Genomic DNA, 19,990 nt, shown 5'->3' with positions numbered 1-19,990 from the left:
TGAATGACAATTTGGTACAGAGCTCTTAGAAATCATAGGAAATATTGACAGCATTTCTCAGGGGACATGTAAAATAAGATGACTGCAATAAAGGACTTGTTGGGCTATTTTTGTACTTAAAAGACGGTGACACTGTGTCCCTTCCAGACCCCTTTCTGTATGTAACATCAGCGCCAATGCATGATAAGAGAACAAGTAGGAAAGAATGCCTTTGTAGTTGCCGATTCCTTAAAAATTTGCCAAGAAGGCATAATCATCTTTCAAACAATTGACAGATCTCAGTGCATGGCACCAAAGTAGGCCTTTCAGAAATACCAGCTAAATGGCATAAAGTAGTTTAGGAATCTGCAAGCACCTCCCTCTATTCCAAGAATCCTTACCAAAAGTCTGGCTTTCTTACAATCTATCACTTTGATTACAAAGCAACTTTCTTCTGAGAATTTCCAAAACGATTCCCATCACTAAGGGCAAATGGGTACACCAGAGTCATGGGTTACAGGACTGCCTTCTCTAAACTTCACTTGCTCTTGAATATGGCTACATGGAAAGAAATTCAACTTGATTAAATAAAAACAACTTCACTTATGGGACAATAATCTCAGAACGGGATGTCAGTTGGGTTCTTAATGTGGAATTTCTTAGTAAAATGCACTAATTAAGACATGAGGGAAGAAATTAAGATAATGTTTTCCATACGACTCTTGGCCTGAACCTAAGAATCAACAACAGTAACAAGGAACGTTTTAGACAGAGAGATATCAAACCTGAGTGAAGAAGTGAGTTCAGGAAGAGAACTCCTAAAGCTGACTGTTAGCTAAGGGCTCTTCTGGAACCCTATATGCTAGACTATTCCAAACCTAAACTCTAGACTTGTTTGTCACCCTATATCAGAACTTTTGGAAAATGCACTTTGTCCCCTGAAAGTCATTTTGCATATATTATTTGACCCTTAGATAAGTACTTAAAAGGACAGAAAACTATGGAATTTAATAAAGCCTGTATATCTAGATTTCTGGGACACCTTCTCCTCAAGTCTCAGTGTAAAGAAGAGCCATGAAATTAACTCTCGTCCACATGCCTGGGGCCTAAAAGAAATCAAAGTACATACAATGGTAAATTAGATCATGGGTTCGAACCATTGACCAGGACCACAAATAATTTCAAAGCCAGCATCTTACTTTTGGACTTGGTTTTTGCGAGGGAATGACTATTTGTAAATGAACCCCATCACAAGGTGTTGGGCAAGTGGGTTTTCTTAGCTTAATGACAAGAGATTCAAACAGCAGGGGCTTTGTGTGGCCTTTGTGGTTTAGGCAGAGGCAACACTTCAAACGGAGTGGTGATTTCTGAAATCTGGCCACACGATACTTACCAAAGTTTTCTTTCACCCTTTGGGTCCCAAATCCTGCCCTAATCTCAGAATCTAAATAAGTGGGTAGACGTCAAAGGAGTGCTCACAGGTGCTGATGGGTTAGATCAAAGGGTGACACTGACCATGACCAAGTACCCACTGAGCCAAAGCGGTGTTTTTCTGGGTGCCTCCCCCTTTTCTAGGAAAGCGGCTACCAGGAACCAACTCCCAGAGGGTTCTTCTACTTCTGAGAACACTGAGGAGCTGCAAACTCACATTATAATCACCTTTACAGCCAGGGACAGACCATCATTCCCACAAATGGAGGACTTGTTCTATCTGTTAACTCAACTCAAATACTTTGTTGTCTTCATCAGTATTTCACTGACACAGCTTCTTCATTCACTTGGCTGGACAGTCCTACACAAGTCACCCAGCTATCCCAATATGGGACTATAAGTCACAATTCCTCCCCAGTCCTACTTCTATCCGAAGCTGATTGCCTTATCCCCTCAACAAATACTGTTATTTAATTCTGGTTAATCAGGTAAACAGAGGCCTTAGATACCATGCTGTCAATGCTAAACAATATGATAAATAATCAAGATATCAGAGAGAAATGAAGGGAGCCTAGTCCCTTTTTATCTCTCAGTTGTATGGAAATGAGAGCCCAGGGATAGGATTCCATGCGCACGAAGACTGGGACTTTGGCCATAAAGATACTCACCACAGACAGGGTTGCTGGAAAGCACCCGGCTTGTGATTGGTTTTAGACACCCATTCCGTAATGAGTTCCCAAAGAAATGGCTCCCCGAGCACAACCCAACCCCCACTGAATATGATCACTTGCTCTCCAAAGAGCATAAACCCCTGAACGTGCTACTGCTCACAGTAAAAAATGAAATTGCCTTCCTTCAGACAGAAACTCACCTTCCAACTCTCTTCAACCACTGCGATTCTATAGGGATGGTGCTTTTCCCTTTTCCAGGAAATTCAGGTTCTCAGGAGCTCTATACACTTTTAGCCAGGTGGAAAGAGACTAGTTAAGGAGGCTGATGTGGACTTTTTAGGGTCAGGAGAAATTCTAAATGGAAGCTCTCAGAAGGGAGAACAAACAATTCCATTTACTGCTATGTGTATGACCATCCCACAAAGATTACAGAAGATGTTGAGTCCTACACCTCACAGGGGGGTCAGCCTAGAGGGGCACAGCTTGTGGCTTGACGCCCTTCTGTGATTTTGGTCAAAATTAATCAATTTCACCCCCATCTTGGCCACAGTTAAAACCAACTGGGGCTGCAGGACCACAGCGGCTCCCCCTCCCAGCCTTGTGCTAGTCTCACCACCCTTTTCCACAGCACTAGACTCTCAGCCCCAGAGAATATGGAGATGAAATGCAGCCTTGGGTCAGGGGATTACACTTAGTAGAGGAGACCTACTCAAAAAGATTCCTAAGGTTGATCCTGCTGGAAGAGGCAGCAAAGGGGGCTGGGGTTTCTCCAAGGAGCACAATGAGAACCAGCAAGGCTTCCGGCTTAAAGAACAATTCCAGCTCATAAAATACAGATTAAAGAACTAAACAAAATTAGGATATGAGCAAAAGTCCGAGATACATTTGACAGCTTATCTCTCTTCCCCTCATTTTATTATGTTTGTTTGTTTGTTTTTTCTCCCTTACTATCAATTTTAAAAGGCAGGCCTCAAGCTGCACCAAACTATTTCATTCCTGTCCCTCCCTCATCCTCCACTAAAATAGTCCTTTATGTAAATGATAGGGTCACTCAACTCCATACCTCAGAATTACAGACTTTGGGGTTAAAATGCAACTTTCTGCAGAAAAATGGTCTTAAAAAATAAAATATAAAGGTACAGACTTTGGGATTTGGGTTTTGCCCAATTCTTTCAAAGAGGAACTGGGTAGGGTTCACCAGAAGTATCTAAACTCAGATATTTTCTGTAACAATAATATCTAATCCCACTGGTTAATATAAGACAGAGAATTCTCAGATTTAACTCTTTCATAGACACATAATGAGGGGCAATATAAACTTTTAAAAAGTCTGACATTTCCTTTCTTAAATAATAAAAAAAAATCTTTAAGTGCATGAATTATTTTTTTTTTTTTTTTTTTTTTTATTTATTAATTTGACAGAGATCACAAGTAGGCAGAGAGGCAGGCAGAGAGAGAGGGGGAAGCAGGCTCCCCGCTGAGCAGAGAGCCCGATGTGGGGCTCGATCCCAGGACCCTGAGACCATGACCCGAGCCGAAGGCAGAGGCTCAATCCACTGAGCCACCCAGGCGCCCCTAAGTGCATGAATTATTTAAAAAGCAGAAAAGAAAAGAAGAAGGGCCTCATTTGACGTTGTTACCTGCTTCCATTATAAAGCTTTTCATTGTCTGAGGATCGAGTTTTAACTTCGGGAGACCTGAGGACCTGCTGTAAAGCAACAGACTGAAGTCTTTCCAGAGCAGCCTCATAGTTCCCCTCCCTTGACCTGGTCAGTTAGAGAAGGAAAGAGTGCAGCTCTGGCCGGAGGGAAAGGGAAATACAGCATGAGTTTTTCAAAGATGGAGATCAAGAACTTTTTTTTTTTATGAAGGAGGACCACCTCCCAAGTAACTCACGCTGGAGGAAACAAATCTGCTAAAAAGCCCGAGGCCCTCTGACAGGGGAGAGCTGATGTCCGTGCAGGGAACGCCCGAATCGGACACTTGTCAAAAGGAAAAGAAGGGGGGAATCGTCTTTGTTTCAGTTGGCAGTTTATAATTTTAAAACTTATATGCTGGGTATACCTAAGGGTGTTTACGATCTGCTTCTTTTAAGTTCTCTGTCTGCAGACCACGTTTCGTGATAAAACGTTAGAAAAAATTAACACTTTAAACAGGTCTTCCTTTATAAAAGCCTCAACAGAGGGCGAAGCTAAACAAACTGAAGAAATTTAAGAAGCCAGCCGCTCTGTGTAGAGAATTTCAATCTCTCTCCCACGACAAAGTGCTCTCTTCCGACTGTTAGTATTTATTTGTGCTCTAGAGAACAGGATGAGACAGATGACTCTGATTTCACTGTTTGGTTCTCTAAACTTGGAAAGGGAGAGATTAAGGACAACCTCTGAGGATTTGCTGGGCTGAAAAATTCTCGCTAATTCCGTGTGCTTCCGCAAGTAATATTTGGTCCCGAAAATGTGATGATTTCAGAAATTGAATAGGAAAAGAGGAATGAATCAGATAGTGAAAATATCTTCTGTTAGCCATTTTGCGCTAATGGGACAAAGACACGCCAGTGCAGGAAGAAATGGAACCATGTCCAGGACTTCAAAAGTGCCCAGACAAGAGGCACACAGAGGTGACGGGAACAGGCCCCTGGGGCTTCCCTGATGCACCAGAACTAGGATGCCAAAGAAAATAAGCACAGAGCAGCTCACGGCAAAAATAAACAAACAGAGAGCTTGCTACGGCCTGACAGCTCCCTTTTAAGAGAAAGCCAGAAGTTAATAATAAACAGGAGCAAGAAGCAAGGCTTGAGCTGAAAGGAGAACAGCTCAGTAGAAAATTCTTTTACAAGGATTATCCTCACTTAGCTAAGGCGTGATTCAACTCCCGTGACAGAGGAGTGCTCACTCGGCTTATCTCATGATGACTTGATGTACAGAGAGTCTGCTTTTCATGGCCAAACAGTCACTAGAATAATTTCTAGTTTCTTACAAGGTAGATGCATTCTGGCCATTGTCATCTTCTACAAAATGCACTGAAATATAAAATAATGGAGGTAAGATGCTGCTCAGTCTACAGCATCCTGTCCTACTTGGGGCTTTGCTCCCCAGGGAACAGAGAAAGTGCAGGCCGTCTGGCCCTTTGCTCTAGGACCCAGATGCTGCTACGAACTACCGTGAGGGGCCATGGTCTTCGAGTCCCTGACCCCGTAGCAGGGAGAGGCTTGGCGTGAGACACCTGCACAAGGACGGAATGAGCCAAAGGAACCATCATGAAGATGACTCCTCAGAGTAGGACTCTGAAATCCCAGAACCATACCATGTCCCTCACGGGCAGGCCAGTTCCTCTGTACTCCACCCTGGGCGAATGGGCCAGGTCCCTCACAACCTAGAACTCGGCACAAGGAGTGCTGGGGTAAGATGGCATCATCCATCTCAGAAGGGCAGACTCCTCCCAAAGCATCCCGGGACCGACCTATAGGATGGGAACATGGTCATCTCCCAACTCTTCCTAAAATCGTCATCTGACTCCCCAGAAGAGGTGGCCTCTGTGGCTCAGAGGAGACAGAAGCCTTCTAAGAAACAGAGGGAAACTGTTTCAATGGCAAAATGAAATGTGCTACAAAAATAAATAAAGTAATAAATAAGTCGAATTATTCCTCAAAATTCTAAGGCAGTAACAGACTCGACACAAGGAATAAGAAACAAGGAGGCACAGACAACCACAGTGGTCCCTTCTCTGCCCGAGGCCCTGCCCTGCTGCTCCTGCTATGATCACGGATGACAGCCCCCATACCCCTGCCCTCCGGCACTCCAGGCCTCGGGGCTAATTCAGTGGGAAAGGCAGTCGAGGGGGAGAAGCCAGCTTTGGCCTAGTAAAGAACAACTCCAATCAGCAGCAACAGTGAAGCTTCATCAACCTTTCTAAGAGACTTTGAACTCCAAAAGCTTAAAGCCCTCAAAGCAAGAAACCTAAATCCAGAAACTCTGGAAATTCAATTGGTTCTGGAGCAAAATTTCTAAATAACACTCCTACCCTAAAGATAAAAAAGCATGGTGGGGAATCGGGAGTGTTATGTTTTTTTTAACCTTCTCTCTCAGATTATACCCCTTCTTTGATTTAAAAAAAAAAGTAATGCAGTAACACTTGACTTTCAAAGATGTGGATTCTGAGACCAATCCAGTACCTACTTCCCACCCTCTCCCCTCCAACAGCCAGCACCCAGGCTACGGGTTGCGAACTCTTGAAGCAGGAAGTGATGGAGGCGGTTATCCCCCTCCCCAGGTGTTAAACTACGTGATCACCACTTTAGACGGCATGGACACAGACGTGGGCAAAGGCAAGTGGAGGGCAAGAGGCAGAGTCGAACAGTAGGGACCACTGACCCCCCTCCAAAGGCAGTGAGGGCTCCCGGCCTGTGCTACAGACCACGGAGAACCAGCAGGTGGGAAGATGGCAGTGGTGAGAGGCTGGACAGAGCTCACTCCATCCAAGAGGCTGGGCTCCTTCACAACGCGCTTTTCCTCCTCCAGCACTTTCAACAGGTGAACAGTGAGCGCCGCTAAACACATCTGCAGGAAAGGCTCTGGGAGAGGACAGAGCAGCGACTGGACTAATACCTTGGACCAAAACAGACCTCGTTTAAAAGACAACACCCAACCATCCTCCCTTTAGGCTTTTGCCTAACAGGTTCCTTCCCAGAGGGACTTCTGCTGGAGACTGAAGCAAGAGGAGCGAGAGTCAGGGACCACAGAACAGGAGCACTATACCATCACCTGCAGAAGCCAAGGAGGGGGAGAAGCTACGTGGGGTCAACAGTCAGGCATGCCAGGCAGGATGTGAGGGTCAGGCACCTCACGCTCAACTTTTAGCTCTTGCCTATCCAAAACAAGAGGCACCGGCTGGCAGCCCGCTCCAGCCAGTGAACATCTGCCTGCCTCCTGTCCCCGCGGGCCCTCAGCTCGTGTAGTAGACGTGGAAGTAGAGAGTCTTGTTGCGGAGCAGGGAGTAGGAGTTGTCAAACTTGAGCAGGTAGATGCCCTCGCCGGGGTAGTCATGGCTGCCAGCCTGCACGTCTCGGTGGCTGTCCCGCCGGTACACAGGCATGACCTCCCCATAGCGACCTCGAAGGGAGCTCCTGGAGCCTCTCTCTACATCGCCAACTGGGACAGGGTCTGTGTGAGCAAAATGGCAGAGTGTTTGGATACGACTTCAGAGAAAGAACAAGTCCGACCTCAAGGTAAAAGAATGGACCAGGTGACTTGGGGGCTTTTAGCCAGGGAGATGCTTTTGCACTCCCACAGGAACTTGGAAATGTCTGCTGGCCTCTGACCATCACAGCAACCTGTGGGTGATACTGGCATTTGGTGCCCAAGTGTCCAGGAGCACTGAACATCAGGATAGTACCTGCTCAGCAAAGAAGCATTCCACCCAAATGCCAGTAAGGTCTCCACTGAATAATAATGATTTAGCTTTACAGAGCCTACCTAGTTCCAGAAGTGTCTGGACATTTCCAAGGGGGAGAAAAGATATTTATTTCATTAGTTTTTTAGATTTTTTTTTAATGTATTTATTTGAAAGAGAGAGAGAGAGCACACACAAGAGCAGGGGTGGGTCGGGGAGAAGCAGGCTCCCAGCTGAGCAAGAAGCCTGATGTGGAGCTCAATCCCAGAACCCCAGGATCACAACCTGAGCCGAAGGCAGACTCTTAACCGACTGAGCCACCCAGGTGCCCCTATTTTATTTTTTAAAGATTTATTTATTAATTTGAGAGAGAGAGAGCAGTGGGGAGGAGCAGAGGAGGAGGGAGAGGGAAAGAATCCCAAGCAGACTCCCCGCTGAGTGTGGAGCCCGGCAGGGGTCTCAGTCTCGGGACCCTGAGATCATGACCTGAGCTGAAGTCAAGAGTCTGGTACTTAACCAATTAAGCCACCCAGGCGCCCCAAGAAAAGAGATTTAGAAGGGAAGACTCTGACATCTTTTCATGCAGCAGGAAAAATAAAGAGCTAACAGAGGTAGGAAATACAAACATGCTGTACAGAGCGACCTAGAACTTCTACCTGGCCACCTGCAGAACGGCAAATTAAGACGTGGGATTCTCCCACCTAAATACCTGACGATTTCCCTGCAGACTTGCGCTTCCATGAAGAAGCAAAGGAGTGATTTTAAGATTATATAAAAAATCAAGATGCTTGGAAACTACTTAGAGCCTACTCTTAATATTTCGAAACAAAGCAAAAAAAGCCTCAGGGTCATCCTGAGCAGGCACTGCAAATGAGTGGAACACAGAACCCACTTTTAAAACTACTCTGGGCACATGCTGTGCTCTGGGCATATTTTGCAATATATACAAATATTAAATCATCATACTGTACACACCAAACTAATATAATCTTTTATGTCAATTACATCTCAATAAAAAAATTTTTAAATTAAAAAAAACTGTGGGCGCCTGGTGGCTCAGTCAATTAAGCATCTGCCTTCGGCTCAGGTCATGATCCCAGGGTCCTGGGATCAAGCCCCACATCCGGCTCCCCGTCCAGCGGGAAGCCTGCTTCTCCCTCTCCTACTCCCCCAGCTTGTGTTCCTTCTCTCGCTGTGTCTCTGTCAAATGAATGAATAAAATCTTAAAAAAAAAAAAAAAAAACTGGGGGTGCCTGGGTGGCCTAGTTGGTTGAGTGTTTGCCTTCAGCTCAGGTCATGATATCGGGGTCCTGGGATCAAGCCCTGTGTTGGGGCTCCCTGCTCAGTGGGGAGCCTGCTTTTCCCTCTTCTTCTGCCCCTCCCCCTATTCACTCTCTCTCTCTCTCAAATAAATAAACAAAATCTTAAAAAAAAAAAAAAGAGCTTTAAAAAGAAAACTGCTCTGGGCATGAAGAAAGAAGTAAACAGTAGTCAGCCAACCGTGACAGTTCAGAGGCGAATACAGTTAGCAAACTGTAATCACTCGGTTTGGTTCCAGACTAAAACTGGTAAATATCCCAAACTATGAGAGAAATATAAAATAATCCCGGGTTTATATATGATCTCTATACTGCATCACTGACCCACCCCTTTCCCTGCCCACTCCATCCCCGTCCCCATGGAGATGTTGGGGAAATAGCTAGGGACTGATTAAAAAGCAAAAGAAGCTTTCTACCAAGGCACCAATAGTATCCCCACCAGAATGTTCTTTGAGGGTCTGACTTTGGCCTGCATCACTCAGTTTAGCTTAGAATGCTGACAGGGATCCCTCACTTGCATTCTAAGGAAGAAAAGGACTGGTATAACACAGGAAGTGGTCACTAGAAATTGGGTTGAGCCAGAAAAAGCAAAATGCAAATTATGTTAAAATTAAATTTACCTTCAATCTCTTCCTCCTCCTCCTCGTCTTCATCCTCATCCTCACTGGAATCACTGACCTGCACAGTTATGTCAGTGCTGGTTACAGGGGTCCAGTCAAAATAAACTCCAAAGCCAATGTCATAGTCATCGGTCGCAAACTCCCAGCAAACGCGCTTCCCCTCTGGATGGGTAGGTACCCGGATGGTCACCACCTCACCCCGCTTAACCACCAGACGACTGTTCTTCTCTTTGCCCAGCTTGCTTTTGAACTCCTTCATCTTGGCAAAGGTCCAGATGCACGGAGGAGCCATCAGAGGGGGGGACACTGAAAGGACAAGCAGCTCACTACTGAGAAACCAAGAGGAACACCTGGCATTTGGTTTAGGGAGGGTGTTGCAGTCGAAGACCTTCCCTCTACTTCCTGGCTTCTCTGACTGCCTTTTACAAGTCACCTTCTCACTTTCCTTCCATCAGTCTGCCTGCCCTTTTTTTTTTTTAAGATTTTATTTATTTATTTGAGAGAGAAAGAGAGAGCACACAAGCCTGGGGTAGGGGGGCGGGGGATGCAGGGCAGACACAGAGGGAGAAGCAGGCTGCCCACTGAGCAGGGAGCCTGACACAGGGCTCCATGCCAGGACCCCGGGATCATGACCTGAGCTGAAGGCAGCCGCCCAACTGACTGAGCCACCCAGGAGCCCCCTGACTGCCTTTCTTTAAGCACCCATTGGGAGCAGAGAAATCACCTTCCATACCTCCAGAGGTCTCACCTTTCCTATGATCCCCCAGGAGATCTGCAGATTCCAAATCAGCTGAAAGGATATCTATAGCTCCTGTGTGCTCAGACTGGATCATAACGATGTCCCCGGACCTTTGCGGAACTTGGTACTTGGCCATCTGCACAACAGAACTCTGATTAGAGTGCTTACTATAGGGTAGATTCTAACCAGCCTTCTTCGCCTTTGGGCGCTGCCCACCCCTGCACCACTGCCTCCACCTTCCCTGCTCGAAGCCCGCCGGCTAGGTTCCCTCCTCTTTTTGCCACTCTCCCACTCCATACCCTTTATAAAATCCTTGTCCGTGAACATCCTCCATGCTTGCCACCGACTTCTGCACCAAAAGTGTTTCTGTGCCGTGCCCTGATCTGGCCTTGACCCGCACAGCACCTCCCAGCCGCCCATCTCGAGGCAGCACTGGCATCCAGGGCTTAGCCCAACTCCCGCTCTGCCACACAGCCTCCTGCTACAGTTCCCACTCACAGGGGAACCTCCAGATCCCTGTCAATCGAGGCACCAAAGTCCTGCAGAGATAGGATCTGATTTATATCCTCTGTCTCTGGCTCATCCATGGCACAACTGGGATGTCCCAAGACACTGGCTACCACATCCACTAACAGTGTTCTATAAATAATTGCCATTTTACCTGTTTCAATGTATTTAAACAGTACCTTTGCTGCCAGACACATAACCTGCATGGAGAGTACAAGCGTCACTTGAAACTCAAAGTCCTCACTAGCCCATGGCGGGAGGCTACAACCTCTCTTGTGCATTTCACATCAGACCACTCAGTTTGATGCTCCTGTTTCTTGCTTTTATGCCATCATTTCCTGCTCCTTCTCCAAGCAGTCAGCAGGCATCTCAAGACATGTCACCCACTCCCCACACGGGACAGCATGCCAGTGAGATGACTGTCCAGTTAAGAGTCCAGAATTATATTTTCAAGAGATAATGAGAGCAATTTTGAATTATTCCCAGACTATATTCTTATAATATCTCTTTCTGGAGATATTATATCTCTTTCTGGAGAAAGAGAGTTCTTTACCTGCATTGCTTAATGAGGTAAATGAGACTCTGGCTAACCCACTTACATGATTCTTTCCTTTTCCAGAGGCTAAACAAAGGATTTAGTTTGCAACATATTAGCAGCACAGCATTAGTAAAGTCACTGATAGGTCTTAGCTTTAGTTTCCTCATCTGTAAAATGGGAACATAACAGTATCTGTCTCACAGGTTTGTTCTCTGGAGTAAATGAAGCATTTTTATGCATAAAAATGCTTTGTAAACTATAAAGCATTATGCAAATGTAATTATAATGTTTGGCACTGCCGTCACTGCCACTAATACCATTTGTTATTGTGACAGATGTGTTAATAATGATACAAACAACGCACTCCTCCATGGCAGGGAGACCACTGCTGTCTACACCACTTCTAGGGAAACTTTATCATAAATATTAAGTAGATCTACCAGAAGAAAACCGAAGCTGAAACACAATCCCACATATCAAAGCTCCTCACACCCAGAGGATTTTAGACAACACATGAGCATTCACTCCAACACTTCACTTTTTTGAAGAGTTGCTAGTTCAGTGAGGGGCCCGGAGGGTGATACGTATGTCCGTCCTCCACATGGTTAAAACTGAGCTGCCCCGTGCTTTCTAGTTCCAACCCATCCAGATGCATCTAAATCTGGTGCCACAAACTGCTCTTTCCAAAGAGACAGCGACAATGTCCTCCCTACCTTGTTGAGGACCTGGGCCTGGTCTGCAGGGAGCACTTCCTGTTCCGCAGAGGCCTGCACCTCCAAGGCGCCAGCTGTCTTCCGCAGACCCTCTGGGGCATCGTCGCTCGCTGGAGACACCATCTGTGGCCTCTCAGAGGAAGAGAGCATGTCAATTCAAGGACTCTTAACAGGCACAGCAGTCCTAGAGAAACTAGGACTAAAACATCCTTCGAGGGACACCTCCCAACCTCTGCTCTCGCATTTAGGTCACCTGTCCCTTAGGCCTCGCCTAAGCCAGAAATTCATCAGCACAACAGAGGGAGTGCATGTGGATTCAGGAGGCAGTCCCGCTCCGGTCTGTGGTCCTCCCTCATGCCTCGTCCCTCATGCCACGAGCAGCCTGTCAGCGTCTCCACTTCACACCATCCTCCACGTCACACCCAGCCACCAGGTAACGAAAGACGGTCAACGCTTTCTTTCCTTTTTTAAGCACCCTAATCTACTATCCCAATGACTTAAAACACAAGCATCTGAAGAGTTACTTTTAAGGAAGTGAGGGAGTCATTTCTGCTCTCTTCCTTTTCTGCTGGCTTCCAGAGAGACCAGAAAGTGAGTGAGGAGCCGGGGCGGAAGCACCATACTCCAGGCCTCTCGGAAATCTGTTGCAGCAAGAGATGACGTGAATTCTTTAGAGTAGCAGTTATCAGACTATGGTGCGGGGACTGCCGGGGCTCTTAAGACTGTTTTACGATAATTCTAAAATATGATCATCTTTTTTCATTTTCATCTTTCAAGAGTATACATTAGAGTTTCTCAGTACATGACATGTGATCTCACAACGGAATGAACGGATGTGAGAATCCAACTGTGTTTTGTGAAGCCAGACATGAGAATTACAACATCGTTCTTTCTCACTAAATTATTTCTGCTTCGGAAAACTGTTGTTTTCCATTAAAAACATATTATTGATATTAACATGCAATGAGTTCATCATTTTCATTTTTAACTTAATCAACAATTTTTTAATTTTTCAGTTTTAATTTCTAACATAGTAAACACTGATAGATACAGCCCACTGAAAAAATTCTTTGGGGTCCTCAACAACTTTGAATTGTGTAAAGGTTGAGAACTACTGCTTTTTCAAGCATCACTTCCCCAGGAAAACTGAGTAAGTGACAGGAAGATGGTATTACAGACATCATGGGGAACAGAGGACTTCTTTTAGTATTTATTAGCTTCTTTCTCTTTTTTAAACAGGAAAAGAAAAAACAAAAAACAAGGAAAAAAATCACTCTACAAATTGCCTCTTTTTCAGATAAAATAAAGCCATGTTTTGGGACATCCAGGTCATTCCAACCTCCCTCAGAACAAACAAGAGGCAGTCACTATAAAAACCAGAGGTGTGGGATGCTGTTGATTGTATGGGTTTGCTTGGGTAATCCTGGGTAAAATGTAAATTAGTCTAGGCTGTAAGCCTATTTACCTCTTAACCCCAGAAATTACAGTCTGCCTTCATTTCTTGACACTATTTATCCTGATCTGTCTCCTCTATTAGAAGGTGAGCCTGATGGCAGGGACAGGGACAGGTCTCATTCCCGGTGTGCATAGCATTTATGCCAGGCCTGTCACATGGAACCCTCATCCCCTAGAAAGAGGCCATGTCATTTTGCCTGGTCTGCTGCAGTCACAATGGCCTCTTGAACCTCTGAGAATCCCCAAACACCTCAAGCCCTCTCCCACTCAAGGGTTTTGTACCTACTATCACCTCAGCTTAGAATATTCTTCTCCCAGGTACCTGAGGGCTTCCTTCCTTTAGGCTTCTGCTCAGCTGTCACTTCTAGGGAGGCTCCCCAGAGATCGGGAGGTGAAATGGCTCACCCTATCCTAGCCCCATCGAACTTACACCCTTACCCTGTTCACTTGTCTTCATTGCACTCACCACTGCCCGGCATATTATGTACCATAGTTGGTTGACTGCAAGATGTATATTTGTTTTCAGATTTTAATACAAACAAAATGGGGGATGTCCTAAAAATTAGTAGTGTTTTACAACTGCCCAGGACTGACATGGAGTCCTTCTCCGGGAGATCTGCGTTTGCTCCTGCCCGCACTCACGAGGCCTTCCAACGGAGACAACTTGAAATAAGTTCTCTGTGAGGGTTTTGTTCAGGCCACACTGACAGACTGAAATTAGACCACAAACTGGTGATTACAGACTCGTGGTTCATATTCTCAGGGGAGATATTTTTTTCCACTCCTTACACAGTGCCAAGTGGAGACACTGAAGTTCCCTTGTGATCCTTCTGTGTGGAGGAACATTTTTGTTTTTAAGATTTTCTTTATTTTTTGACAGACACAGTGAGAGAGGGAACACAAGCAGGGGGACTGGGAGAGGGAGAAGCAGGCTTCCTGCTGGGCAGGGAGCCCGATGCGGGGCTCTGGGATCGAGACCTGAGCTGAGGGCAGATGCTTAACAACTGAGCCACCCAGGCACCCCTGGAGAGATGTTTTTTCTTATCTTTTCACTGAAGGTTTAGGCTTTTGGTGTCCTAGCCCCACAGTGTGGGGGTGGAGAGGTGTGTGTGTGTGTGTGTGTGTGTGTCTTATTAGACTCTCTACCTTGGGCATTCTTCCCTTTCTTGGTAGTTCATAAAATAACAGTACTTCTTACAGTTGATGGCAACTTCAGAGTCTATGAAATACAAGGTATACTTGCTTTCTGCCTGCCCTCCCACTAGAATGTAAACCCCATGAGACCAGGGACTTGGACTGCTTGGTCATTTGTGGTATCTTCATTGCCTAGAACAGTGCTTGCCACGTAAGTAGCAAGCAGGCTCTCAGCAAATACCTGTTGAATGAATAAACAGGAGACAGTCCCAAAATATTTGTTGAATAAATCAATCAATAAGTTAAGTTTTTGTTTGGGAGCAAAAGAGGAGTGCTGGCATGTGAACATATAACAGTGGATCTGACCATTGGCGTGACCTTACTGTGTGTACTTCTAAAGTCTCTTCTTTGCCTTTGTGCATGCTACTTTGCACAAACATGGTTCTGCTTATTAAAAAAACAATTCTAAATAGGACATGCAACAGCCACATAAATTAATATTCACATGACCATTTTATGCTCTGAAGAATCAACGAAGGGTATTTTGGGAAAGTTAATTGCAAATCACTTGATGCCAGTGATAAACCACATCAAGGAAAAACTCCCACTGTAAGCCTTCTGGTGTGTGCTGACCCGGAGTAGGGAGGGCATCCCAAGGGAGGGGAGAGCCTGGCCAGCCGAGCTAGCCTCATAGCAAAGAGAGAGAACTGTGCCCTTCCAGTTCTAATATAGACAAAACATAAACAGTACACGTCAGGCGTCATCTGGGCTGGATTTGTTGCTTCGCACACCAGATTTTAGAAACAAAGCTTTAACATTAAACCTCCTTTTTTCTAAGAATGTTGTACATCCTCACTCAAAAAACTTTATTTACTCTTAGGAGGAAAAATCAGTTCTGTGCCAAAAGCCATCTCCCAAATATCCTTCAAATCACTATGCACAGAAAAAGGGTGATGGCAGGATGAGGGAAAGGACCTCCTCTCCTGGGATTTGATAAGGACAAGAATTGTCTCCTATCATCAAAGCCTTCGGGAGGCTTTGTCTTCTGAAAGGAATGTTATATAAATAACCTAGTAGCTCTAAGCATGGAACTCAAAACCCTTCTAATGTGACTTATGGGAACAAGCTTTAGAGCAGAACAAACCTAAAGCTCTATAAACTTGGGAAATTTTTCAATTCACTGTTTTGTTTTCCTCATTGTGGAAAAAAAAATACCTGTTTCTGGGCTGTTAGGATTACATGATATAATACATTTTAACACCTAGTATAGTATTGAGCAAATAGAAATATTCTGTAAGAGGTATTTTATTGTCATTATTACAGAAAAATTCAAAAAAGAACGCCTATATATCACCAACTATATTATTACACTAATCATTACCTTTCATTATCTGAATTCTGGGGGAAAAAAGTTTTATTTCATATATAAAAGTAAGAAGAAAGAACTTCTACTGAAAAAATAAGAGATTGGGGGCACCTGGCTGGCTCAGTCAGTACAGCATGCGATTCTTAATCTCAGTGTCTTGAGTTCAAGCCTCACACTGGGCATAGATTTTACTTTAAAATAAAATAATTTTAAAAGAAATAACAGATTGGGGCACCTGGGTGGCTCAGTAGGTTAAAGCCTCTGGCCTTTGGCTCAGGTCATGATCCCAGGGTCCTGGGATAGAACCCCACATCGGGCTCTCTGCTCAGCGGGGAGCCTGCTTCCCCCCCTCTCTCTCTGCCTGCCTCTCTGCCTATTTGTGATTTCTGTCAATTAAATAAATAAAATCTTAAAAAAAAAAGAAATAACAGATTGTTTAAATATTTTGATATTCCTCTCTATCCCCTAGCCATCACATTTTTGTGAGGCACGGAGATCACAGTGGTTCTACTGGACAGAATTGTGCCATGAGCAGATCAACCGGACTATAGTCTCGATTAGCTCCATTATTTCTCCAAAATACAGGTTTTCATTAATTATTCCATGCACGTTTCATGTTTCCACTTATTCCAGAGCTCAGTACAACTCTTCCCTTTCTGCTATACAGTGTGGTATCAGTGACAGTTGGTAGACGAAATGGATAGAGCAGGAAATTAAGAATAACAATCTGAAGGTCATCATAATGGCTTAATCTAAAAATTACATTAAAAAAAACACCTCCAAAAGTGTGTGTGTGTGTGTGTTCATGCATCTTCTGGGTAAAAACCAACCACACATTCTCTTGAAAGTGCACTTGGGGATCCGTGTCTAATGTTTTAACATTTCAAACAGGGCTTCTGAAAAGGACAAATGAAGATACTACACTATTTGTTACAGTTTTGCTCTCTGAGAGAAAAGAAAATTTCATCACCTGAAAGAGATCTGACATTGCCCCCAAACACACTTAAGGACTGACTAACTAATGACCAAATCATCTACACTCTTTACTCCAACCTGTCCATCCCTTTAAAGTCGCTGTCCATGCCTTTCATCAGTTCCTTATCTCAGACAATAAACGTCTAGGAGCCAAGCAGCTGCTGCCCATACCTGTAAGGTGAGGAATGGGGTTCTGGATCAGAGGTGGAAGCCACTGAGGTGACCTTGGTGTTTTCTAGATCTTCATTCTCTAGAAAATCAAGGAAAGAAAAATTCATTATTTGAGAGGGAACATAATCATAATTATCTTGTATTTAAAAAAAAAATCTGGCAGTTTCAGCCAACTTTCTCTTTCCAAAAATATTCTGGGCATCCACTTCTGAGAGGCCCAGTGCATAAATTATTCAAGTCCTCACTCACATCCAAGTATTCTCAGACCGACATAACCCATTCATGAAAAAAATATGCTCCTTCCCAAAACAAGCCCCTACAAAATTCATTCCAATTCAACAATCACATTTCTCGGGAACCATATGGTTAAATTAGGCAAAACATTGAAGGCAGAGTGAGATTTAGGATGAAATGCCTGGAATTCAGCGTCACAGGATGGAGTGTCACCTCTACATTCAGTATGCTCATGTCACTGCAGCCTGGGGAAAGGATTTCTGTAATTTCTTTCACTCACTCACACACCAGTGACTTACTGGCGAACTGATAGGTAGCTTCAAGGAGTAGACAGGTGAAATGCATCATGAAAGCCATGTTCCCAAGTTCAGAACAAGCCTATGGCTGGCATTATTGCCATTTTCGGGTAAAGACACTACGGCAGAGACAGGATTCACGCTCCTAACCTTTAGGTGCTACTAAGTTTTATGGTTTATTGATTTAGCCTTTCCTTGAGCACTCAGAAAAGCATATGGTTTAGTGTATTTAGCTAGGCTCTGGCTTAACCTCCTCTAGTCAAGACCATGAGAAACCAAAGCCCAAAGTCCACTTCTCAGTACAAAAAGCAACTTAAACGACATAAACTTCAAATACTGCAAATATCTGTGTTTGGTAGCAACATAAAAGTGCAAATGATGGGCAAATATTTGTGATTCAACTTAAATCTAGTCTCACTTTTTTTATATGTGAAAAGATTTATTTTTCTGTTCATCAGCTCAACGCTCATAGATAGGAAGACCTTAGACCTTACACCACCCAACTTTCCTCTTGTGATGTAATAGAAAATGTATACATTCGTCTCTGCCCCCAGTTCCTGGCACAGAACTCTGAAAATCCTGATGATTTCCTAAGTGAAAAGGGCACCATGAGTATGTTTTGTTCTAATACTTGGTCTTTGACTCTGGTTCCTGACACAGAGTTCCTAAATCCCTTGGACCTTCTCTGGTGATAGCAGTGTCTTTTGTTCCGAAGAGGTGACTCTGGGTGGGCTCCTGGATGGGGGCTGCTCACCAGAAAGACCAAACCATGATCAGAGGCTTGGGATTGTCAGCCTCACCCCCCATTCTCCAGAGAGGGGAGTGGGGCTGGAAATGAAGTTAATGACTGATCACACTGATGTGATAAAACCTCCGTTAAAAATCCCCAAAGTGGGGGCGCCTGGGTGGCTCAGTGGGTTAAGCCTCTGCCTTCAGCTCAGGTCATGATCCCACGGTCCTGGGATCAAGCCCCGCATCGGGCTCTCTGCTCGGCAGGGAGCCTGCTCCCCCGGCTCCCTGCGCCCCCCGCCTGCCTCTCTGCCTACTTGTGATCTCTGTCTGTCAAATAAATAAATAAAATCTTTTTTTAAAAATCCCCAAAGTGCAGGGTTTGAAGAGCTTCTAGGTTGGTGACCACATCCATATACCGGCAGGGCAACGTACCCCAACTCCAAGGGGACAGAAGCTCCTGTACTTGGGCCCCTCCTAGACTTTGCCTTCTGTGTCTCTTTATCTGACTATTCATCTGTATCCTTTCTCATATCTTTTAATAAAATGGTAAATGTAAGTATTTCCCTGAGTTCTCTGAGCGGCTCTAGCAAATTATCAAATCCAAAGAGGAGGTCACGGGAACCTCCAACATGTAGTCAAGTCAGACAGCAGGTGTGGGTAACCTGGGACCTGCTACCTGAGACTGGCATCTGAAATTGGGGCGGGGGAGGGCGCGGCATTCTCATGGGATGAAGCCTTTAACCTGTGGGACCTGACGCTATCTCCTGGTAGTGTCATAATTCAGTTAAATTGCAGGACACCCAGGCAGTGTCACAGCATTGGTTGGTGGGAGGGGAAAAAAATCCCACACCTGCTGTCAGAAATTCTGCGAGTGGGAGTCTGTGAGAGAGTAAAAGAGAAACTCAGGAGGACTACACGTTCTTTATACCTCCCAGCAAAGGAATGGAGTCTCAGGCAATTGTCAGACGTTCCCCCAGCCTCTGGTACTTTGTGAGGAGGTCCTTTCACCAGACAGAGAAAATGCGCACACAAAGTTCCTCCCTATGTTGACCTAAGTAGAATCTCCTTCGTAATAACCTCTGCTCTTCAATCCCTCCCCACAATACCCTTTCAAATATTTACAGCCTGCTATCACTTTTCCTGCAAGTTCCTCCTCAGGCTGACCATTTCCAGTTCTCTCAGTCATCCCTCAGGTGACCTCTGACCACACTGGCCTCTTTTGTTGTTCCTCTTTGTTCCATTTGAAGTAAGGAGCTAAAATGGACAACTGCTTCAGATGTGTTCTAATCCACACAGAGTACACTAAGACTATGACCTCTTAATAAGGATACAATATTTCTTGATACAATACAATATTTCTTGATAGAAACAGATTTTGTCTGTTTCCTTATTTTTTCTTTTTTTAAGATTTTATTTATTTATTTGACAGAGATCACAAGAGAGGCAGGCAGAGAGAGAGGGGGGGAAGCAGGCTCCCCCCTGAGCAGAGAGCCCGATGCAGGGCTCGACCCCAGGACCCTGAGATCACGACCTGAGCTGAAGGCAGAGGCTTTAACCCACTGAGCCACCCAGGCGCCCCTCCTTATTTTTTCCTTACGTTTTTATTTAAATTCTAGTTAGTTAACATAAAATGTAATATTAGTTTCAGGTGTACAATATAGTGACTCAACACTTCCATAAATCACCCCGTGCTCATCACAAGGGCACTCCTTAATCCCATCATCT

General features: G+C 44.8%; 1 protein-coding gene across 3 annotated transcripts; it reads right to left on the bottom strand.

Moving 5' to 3' along the window:
* Positions 1-7,019: 7,019 nt before the first annotated feature.
* On the bottom strand, positions 7,020-17,082 carry TMED8 (transmembrane p24 trafficking protein family member 8; the record flags this gene model as incomplete). 3 transcript variants are annotated; one of them, XM_080808036.1, is made up of 5 exons in its annotated part: positions 17,004-17,082; positions 11,903-12,032; positions 10,154-10,295; positions 9,406-9,711; positions 7,020-7,237 (listed from the first exon to the last, which is right to left on the bottom strand). In XM_080808036.1, the coding sequence occupies exons 2-5, from the start codon at positions 12,023-12,025 to the stop codon at positions 7,020-7,022; spliced, it is 789 nt and encodes a 262-aa protein (XP_080664162.1). In that variant the 5' UTR covers positions 12,026-12,032; positions 17,004-17,082. The 3 variants fall into 3 exon arrangements, with proteins under 3 accessions (XP_080664162.1, XP_080664160.1, XP_080664161.1); XM_080808034.1 differs by having other exon boundaries at positions 10,154-10,280; XM_080808035.1 differs by having other exon boundaries at positions 10,154-10,280; positions 11,903-12,025; positions 17,004-17,071.
* Between the last annotated feature and the right edge of the window lie 2,908 nt (positions 17,083-19,990).

Source organism: Martes martes, assembly GCF_963455335.1.
Source record: "Martes martes genome assembly, chromosome: 7".
Lineage (NCBI taxonomy): Eukaryota > Metazoa > Chordata > Mammalia > Carnivora > Mustelidae > Martes > Martes martes.
This window is presented reverse-complemented; position numbering and strand designations above follow the sequence as displayed.